The sequence below is a fragment of the Populus euphratica genome, unplaced genomic scaffold, assembly GCF_000495115.2.
Source record: "Populus euphratica unplaced genomic scaffold, PopEup_1.0 scaffold4.1, whole genome shotgun sequence".
Lineage (NCBI taxonomy): Eukaryota > Viridiplantae > Streptophyta > Magnoliopsida > Malpighiales > Salicaceae > Populus > Populus euphratica.
The window spans coordinates 1996306-2004730 of NW_011499859.1; the positions used below are offsets into that span (position 1 = coordinate 1996306).

General features: G+C 33.5%; 1 protein-coding gene across 2 annotated transcripts; it reads right to left on the minus strand.

The window, feature by feature from the left end:
- Positions 1–520: 520 nt before the first annotated feature.
- Positions 521–2396, minus strand: LOC105124341 (uncharacterized). Of its 2 annotated transcripts, none has more exons than XM_011024328.1 (6): positions 1632–2396; positions 1425–1539; positions 1250–1331; positions 1111–1162; positions 911–969; positions 521–819 (listed from the first exon to the last, which is right to left on the minus strand). In XM_011024328.1, exons 1-6 carry the CDS (start codon positions 2001–2003, stop codon positions 654–656), a joined length of 846 nt encoding a protein of 281 aa, XP_011022630.1. In that variant the 5' UTR covers positions 2004–2396; the 3' UTR covers positions 521–653. The 2 variants fall into 2 exon arrangements, with proteins under 2 accessions (XP_011022630.1, XP_011022629.1); XM_011024327.1 differs by having other exon boundaries at positions 915–969; positions 1632–2393.
- Between the last annotated feature and the right edge of the window lie 6029 nt (positions 2397–8425).

Below are 8425 nucleotides of genomic sequence, written 5' to 3' on the forward strand. Positions count from 1 at the left end.
TGGTGGATACGTGCTGTGCTCTCTACTGATGCCTATGTTTTAAGCAGAAGCAAGGAATTTGATGAATTATATCCGACACGTTACATCAATTCGTCTATTTAATTATTCGAGTAATATAAAATTTCTCACAATTAGCAGTAACCATTTTATTTTATTTTGTTTTATTTTCTTGTTAAAAGGATCATAAAATCATAGCGTATGCGTGGAATAGCTGCATTATTGCCAGCAAAATACAAATTCAAGCAGATCCGCCCTATGGCAGGATCATGGGGTAACATCTCATCCCTTGAAACGATTCTTGTTTTTATTTGAACTGTAACGAAAAAGACAATCATATAATTAACAACCTTTATTACTGATAATCACATCCCTACAAAACTAGGTACTGTAGCCACTTCAACTCGGAAGAGAAAAGAGGGCAATGCTTCTGCGGAAAAAGTGCTAGTTCCGAATGAAAAGATGGATCCTATTGTTGCCTTCAGCAGACCTCCACCATTACCACCTGTTTTTGGACCATTAATTGCTCTCTCGTTGTTTGAAATGTGGTCGAGCCATGCTGGCGATGATGATTGACTGTTGATGTAAAGCTGCAATCTCTACTGTTGGTGTTTATGCATATAAAAACTTTTGTGAGTGCATCCTATCCAAAATACTTATTTAGAAAATGGAATACTATGTTTAGTGCAAAAGCAAATAATCCTGCAATGAGTTTCCAGGTTCTGATGTAGCTTGCAAGAAGTGGGTTGACAAAAGGGGCCAAAAGCCTGCTGTAAATTTTTGAACAGAACTGCATTATGACATGAGGACTCTTTAGCAACCCTGCAGAAAACAAAGCATAGGTGTAGTTTAATGCTATTAGCTATGAGTTTGATATTAATGGAAGTTTTGTTATGGTTTAATAAAATTTCACCTACATTCTGCAGCTCTTGGGAAATCATCAAATATTGCAGTCACGTTCGTTAACAGAGTCTGTATTCATACATGGAACAAAGAGCACATTAAGAAGAAAACAAAGTTGTTAAATCATGTAATATAATTGGTTAGAAAAAAAATGTTCTTTGGCCTAAAAGATTTAGGAAATGTTGAGAAAATTTTATTTTGGGTGATTACCAGAACAATGCCTCCTGGTTTGATGGGTGATTCTATCACAACCAGAGCTTTCCTGTAGCAAAGCATAGTGCTTATTAGAGAGACTCTTGTTTTCTTATGGATCTTGGGGGCCAAATATGTTTTTAAATTTGGTCATTACTTGATAATAAGTCTGTCGTTTTTGTGAGAACATTCATAGAAGCTGCATCCTCTGGTGAAGGGTATCTGGATCGTTTTCCATTCTGCATGGTAGAGAATTCTCATCAATTTGTTAAATTGTTATGAAACAAAATACATCGTAATGCTTGACAATGTCTGGTGATTATAATTTTTACCTAAGTGCCAATTCACCCCTGCTGTCATTTCATCATCTTCACATACATGTTCAATGATGAACTTCATATTCTGGCCCATGCCTGCTGTAAGTTGTCGAAAGAAATGCATAACCTCCTTCAGTGATACATTATAGGCTGTGTTAATTGTAAGAATCAAGAAATGTATTTGTTAGATTTAAAAGGAGTCTATGAAGAATAAGAAGAGACCCTTTTCCCTTGCATTGGTTGAAGGAAGGAGCAGTCTTCGAAGTGACAATCTTCCGAGATATAGCCATCTAGTTCCTTCAGCTTCTTGTCATTGATGCATGTATAGAATTGCTTGATCATATTGGACGGAGAAGAACCCAATTTCAAGTCGAAATCAGCAGCCGCTGACACAACCAAGTTGACCCATCGTTTGTTGAACGATTTGTTAGTTACCTGTTTTCTTAAACATGCTACTTGTTCCATCTTCACGTTGCTCAGCATTAATTGACACGACCTTTTAGAGGGAGAGGAGGCGAGAGTGAGTCCAGCCACTCCTTTGAGGGAGATGGTTTGCTGTGGGAGCTGACCAGGGAAATTGACAGCAGCAGCCATTGTCTATTCACATAAGAAAATGGTGATATTGAATGTAGAAAGGATGATAAGAATGAACCAAATATGAGAGAATCGAGCAAAGAATAAAGTAGCATGTTTTGTGCCTTGGCAGGAACTCAAAGAATGTTCTCCAAGTGTTACCCATGATGATGCAAGCTTGAGCCGAGGAAGCTCTTGGCCCCGTAAAGTTTGAGAAGAATCTCCAAGACTAATTTCCACATAAATTCGGGCTGCGAAAACACCCACCCAGCTCACGTAGTTTAAGCCTTTTGAGGCCTCTCTTGGAATAGATTCCATTTGAAGGCAGACTATCAAACCTGAATGCTTTCATTTGGAATGTTGGAAGACAAATTTCTTTACAGTGAATATATGTATGGAGATGTTAGTTGTGCAAGAAGCTGAAAAACATTGCAAAAACATAATTCTTCAAGCTTAAACATTCAGTTCCATTTATACCTCTAATTCAGAATCACTTAATTTCCACTTTCGTATTTCACTATGATTACAATTTAGACCTGGTCAATAACACAATCGAGGAATGACTCAGGTGTCTCAAGACATAAATGGAATAGCCTACAGCACGAGCTACCACCCTTTCCAATTTGAAGGTCCTAATTTTTAATCTGAGTAGAAGTGGTTAATGGGAAGGGAAAAGATCACTTGTTTTGCAGTTTTTGATTCAATATGCCCCTGGGTTTACCTAAAAAAATAGAGATATCTCAACGTTCCTTGTGCAAGGCCAGCAATGGGGTGGTTCCGTCGTTTAGATAGCTCATGGTCACATGGCATGTCTGGTTTGATCATAGCTTGTGTTTGTTATCCAACCTCCTCGTTTATTTTTTCCATGATATAGAGCCTATTTTAAAAAAAAATTAATTTTTTTTAAATTAATATTTTTTGGTGTTTTTAAATATTTTAACAAACTAATATAAAAAATATTATTTTAATACCTTTCTAAATAAAAACTATTTTGAAAAGCAATTATACTAAGTTCTAAACATGCATAAAAATTATTTATACCTTTTCTTTTGTCTTCTGTGGGAGGGAGCATGGTACTATTACTAGAATTTTCAAAATTCTCATAATAGTAATGTATTTGATCTTCCAAAAACAACATATTTGTCCTCTATCTTGTCTTTAATTTGCCTCCATTTCAAGTTTGTTCTTGTACGTAGTGGTATCTCATTCAAATATTTCTAATTGCACCTGGTATTTTTTTTATTCAACTGTAAAAAATATTCTCCTCAGTTTTGGAGTAACCAATTCGCTTCCCCATTTTCGTTGCCACAACAAAGAGTTCAACAGGAATTAAACATTTACGTTAAGCGGATGATATGATTTGGAACCTAGATAGAAAAGTAGCATGGAGGAATTGGGTGTCATACCAGCCATAGCGTGCGTTAGAAACAGAAAACGGGCTTTGTAGGAAGAATTGGTGGTTAGGAGGCATGCCAGAGGAGTTGTTGTCTTGCACGAGGGTATAGGTTGAGCTACTGAAGATTAATGGTATAGTTTTTAGCACTGACAATTGAGCTTGCAATTTTCTTATCTTTTCCTGTTCACTTCTAGCACCTGTATTTTTTATTATTATTATGCAAATAATGGGAATGGTGTCTGCATTTCCTTGTTGGAAGAAAGATTCAGAGCATGGCCAATAGAAAAGGAAGGATTGCTAAGGATTAGATTTAAACTAAGGTACATAATTTGAAGAAATAATAAAACCTCTGAATCTCCAAAGTTAAGGGATCACTAGAACATAATGCAAAGCAATTCCGTCAAACACTTGACCTAGGCATTAAGCACATATTTTGAATTCCCAGACAACTTACCAACAACTTCCTCACAGAGATAATCTGGGTAACATTTGCTCACTCAGCTTACCTAGAAAAAGGATCAGAATCAATGAATTTTTAAGGACACTAATTGTTCATCCACATGGACACAATGGAGAGACATTAACTCGGATTAGTAAGCAGGTAAAAAAAAAAAAAGCAGTGAGAGAAAAGAATGAAAACAAAATGGTTCGTAAAGTGTCTGACTACATACTCTTATCCTCTACATCAAATAACAGAGATCAGCATTACCATAGTAAACTAACCTCCAGGATGGCATGATCTGAGCCAAATATCAACGTCCTGTCCCATTTTTTATTTTTGATGAACGGCATAATGCACCCTCCTCTAATTAACACTGAGGACATTATTTACACTAACTATTATAAACAGTTATATATCTCCCTTGCTGTAAATTTTACATGCACCTCACAGCGACTGGAACCACTCGTTCATTTTTCAATATGAAGACAGTGTATTCTAGAAGAGTTGACATGAGGGATAAAGAAGATTTTCAGTTAATCATTAGACACTCATTTCAAATAAAGAATGGATTGAGCGGAAATGCCTTTGAAGTTAATTGAGGACACCTGATTGGATAGAAGTATTAACAGTTCACTTCTGAAATGAAAAAACCAAGGGGTATTTGTTGGGTCCATAGATCCAGAGAGAAGCACCATCTTGTTCCGGTTCCATGGACACTATCATTTGTTCATACAACCTTGTTGACTCCGCATATTTTTCTTTACTTTGAGGATGTGAGGTATCATTAGCCATAATATTATGAATTGATCTACCAACTTGAATCCTACTAGAACCAGATTCCTTAAAAGAATTTTTTTCTTTCATCTCTTTCTTAATCTTCCAACAGCATTCCAAATACCAAATGAAGCATAGAGATTTGATAGAAGAACATAGGCAGATTCGTTTTCAGGATGCATCTCAAGAATATTGCTTGCCACAACTCTTCCCAGCTCAACATGTCCATGGATGTTCCAGGCAGACAGAAGATTTTGCCATGTATGAACATCAGATTGAATAATATAGGCATCTTCCTGGAAATCTACTCAACCAAGTAGATCAATCATGCAAGCATAATGTTCTAAACGTGAGACAATTCCATGAAGTTCGAACATAGAGTCTTAAGTAGTAACATGCCTCTTTCATGAGCCTTCCATGGCAGCATGACTAAAAACACCAAGATAAGTTGTCCCGTCAGGTTCTCTTCCAAATTGAGGCATCTTGTTAAAGAGATTAAAAAAAAATCTTGACAGAAACCATGCTGGACAAATCCCATCATCATGGCATTCCAAGCAGCCAAATTGTGCATAGATGAACTCCTGGATGCTTTCTTTGCTTCTCCTATGCTGCCATACTTGTAATAAATGTCAATAACAGAACTTTCAACATAGCTATCTTGATCAAATACAGTTTTTAGTGATAGGGTATGGACTGCTCTTCCCTGTTGCATATCTGTTATACATGCTTCAAGGACAACACGGAAGGCATTTTTAAAGAAATGACTGCGTTGTAAGTGATAAATGCATTTTTTTATTTGATAAATAAATAAAAACCAACTTTATACGAGGAATTTACGGAATTGACAAACATAAAATTTAATGTTAAAATCAAAAGCTCGAAGAAAGATGATGATTTCATTAGATTGTCGTTGTTCTTGCAATTTACAACGAAAATAATAATAATAATAATAATAATAATAATAGCTATCAACACAATATGGATTTTATATGTTGTTGTGAGTATTGTTAGATATAGAATTGATTGATATATGTAAAGCATAAACACAACGCAATATGAATTATATTTAGAGTGTATTTGGTATTGCGGTTGCTGTTATGGTTGTGATTTGAAAAAAATTATTTTATAAAAAATATTTTTAGTTGAGGTTGGTTTTGAAAAAATAAGTGTTTCGTTAAAACTGTGGTTGAAATTGAGGTTAAACAAAAAATAATTTAATGTGTTTGGTTAAGAATGCTTTTGAAATTGAGATTATAAAATAATTTTAAAAAATATATATTAATATTTATGGTTTTTAATTTAAATATTGTAGATTTAACTATTGCTATTATATCATGAAATAAATCACACTTTATATATATAAAAAATTATTGTTCCATTAAACTATCTACAATTCTATTACATATAAAATTCATCTGACAAAAATTACAGTTTCATGATTTTTTGAGCATGCAATAAAATTAGATATATTATTATCAAAAATAAAATTGAGATTACAGTACAAATAAATTTAACTCACTTTAAATTAATTTTTTTAAAAAATTATTATTATTTTTTAAAAAAATATTAACTGATTTTTAAAAAAAAAATTAAAAACAAACACTGTTCACTTAATAAACAGTGCACGTGCACTGTTCACTAAAAAACAGGTTCTACTTGCTTCTTGCTGCTGCACCATGCAGCTTCCCTCCACAATGTGAAATTGAATGGAACCCATAATTAGTATTTTATATTTTTTTTATTAAATATTGTTGTATCTGTGTTTTAAACAAAATACAAACACAATAATATAGACAAACACTCTCTTAACATGATATGTATTATGAGGTATTTTGCATCTTCTTCAACTAAACTTAATTTTAAGTATAATAATTCATCAATAATTATTTTGGTTAGGTTAAGATCTTATATAGTTGTGGAAACCTATACAAAAACTAGTTTATTTTCATTCCACGCTTCGTCATCATGAAAAGTTCTTTTTGTGATTGAGGAGTTAGAAACCCTAAGATATGGGGGAGTAATTGACCTATCCATCATATGTACTCCAGCTTTTCTAAATACCCATCAAATTTCTCATTAAGTAAAAGCATTGGTGAAATTGTTCTAGCTATATAATAATAGTTTTTCATTTTTTTACACTCTCACTAGAAAACACAACACCTGGCTTAATTGCCTACATCATTAATTGAACAACGAAAAGTATAGTTCCCTGAAAAAACAAAATAGAATAGCATGCAAATAAGTAGACACAAGAGAAAATTAATTAATCTATATAATATCAAAAATAATTTAATGTCTTATGCATGGGCCAAAGGTGGCCAACAGTGCTAGCCCACGGGACATGGGCTTAAAGCGAGTGCTATGTCTATAAGGCGTGATAACATGGACAGTGACGACGCATCACCTTTTATAAAACGACACCACAGATACAGTTGGCTGTCACCACTCTATAGTTTACACGTCAATGGACAAACAGCGAGATTGTCCCACCCAATCTAACCATAACCTTTGACAAATCCCAAGTGAAAGGCGGGAGAGAAGGGTGTATCTCCTATTAGATGTAACGTCTCCAAAAAACTCTTTTCTTTTTAAAAATATATATATAAAAAAATTGATTGATTTCCAGCTGCTGTTAGCAACCTTTTTTATCCATGTGCGTTGTCTCCTTTGATATTCATGATTAAAAATATTTTTTAAAATATTTTCTTATTTTTTAAAATTTAATTTTAACACATTTAAAATAATAGACAAACCAAAAATATTTTTTAACGCAAAATCAGTAACACTCGAATCCCTCCGAAAGCTGGCCGACACGCGACACAACTCAATTAAACATCATTAAAAAAAAAAAGTTGAAGGTCAACGGGATTTGACAAGTTTTGGGCATTGGTGAGCGCTGTCACTGCTTCTCTCTTTCCATCACTGTCAATGTGGCGAGTGTTCTTCTCTTTTGTGGGTTCCAGCTTAACAACCTATCGCAATCAGGAACTAGTAGTGATTTTATCACGCGGACATGTTTGCGGTGTATAAAATAAGCAGAGGCATGGTAATACAAATAACTTTAGTATAGAGTAACTTTATGCCCTCGAAGTTCTAATAAAAGATAGGTCAATTGTACGGTAGGAGTCAACAGTCCTCCAGGCAAAAAAAAACACTAATTGTAATTTTTATTGGGAGACCCGAGTGATTTTCGGACTAACCATCGACAATTTCCCACAAATTACTAAAAACCACGATTCTTCGGGCATACAGTTTCGACTCGGAACACATTAACACGCACGAATATACACGGCATACAGTTGGGTGCTGCTGGGCTTTAAAATTATATTTAATTTGTTCTTGAATATATTACAAATTAAAATTTTAATTCATTCATTTTTTTAAATCCATTTGATGTATCACATTATTTTAAAAGTAGAATAATAGAACAATATACTCCATATTATCGACAAATCATTCATTGTAAAGAAATGGAAAGACAAACGAGGGAGATAACTGTTGAGGCACCAAATTACCATTTATAGGTGCGGTTGTAACATATTTTTTTTATATTTTTTTATTAAATAAAAGTGTTAAGTTTATATTTTTAATATTTTTTTTATTTTGATATGCTAATATTCAAAATTTAAAATATATAAAAAATATTAATTTAATATATTTTCAAGTAAAAAACATTTAAAAGAAACATTTTACACCACAAACTCAAGCATTATCTAAATTAATGTTAATAACAGGCTTAAATATTTAAAGATCACACAATTGTTGACATCTCATTGTGTTAGTTATTGTTTGTTTTTTTTGGGGGCTGAAATGTTGTTTTCAAAAGAATTA

Coding starts and splice junctions, on each gene's coding strand:
- LOC105124341 (XM_011024327.1), bottom strand. CDS start 2,003: ATGGCTGCTGCTGTCAATTTCCCTGGTCAGCTCCCACAGCAAACCATC. Junction 1,540..1,631: donor AACCAATGCAAGGGAAAAGG/GTCTCTTCTTAT, acceptor GTATCACTGAAG/GAGGTTATGCATTTCTTTCG. Junction 970..1,110: donor AACCAGGAGGCATTGTTCTG/GTAATCACCCAA, acceptor GTATGAATACAG/ACTCTGTTAACGAACGTGAC.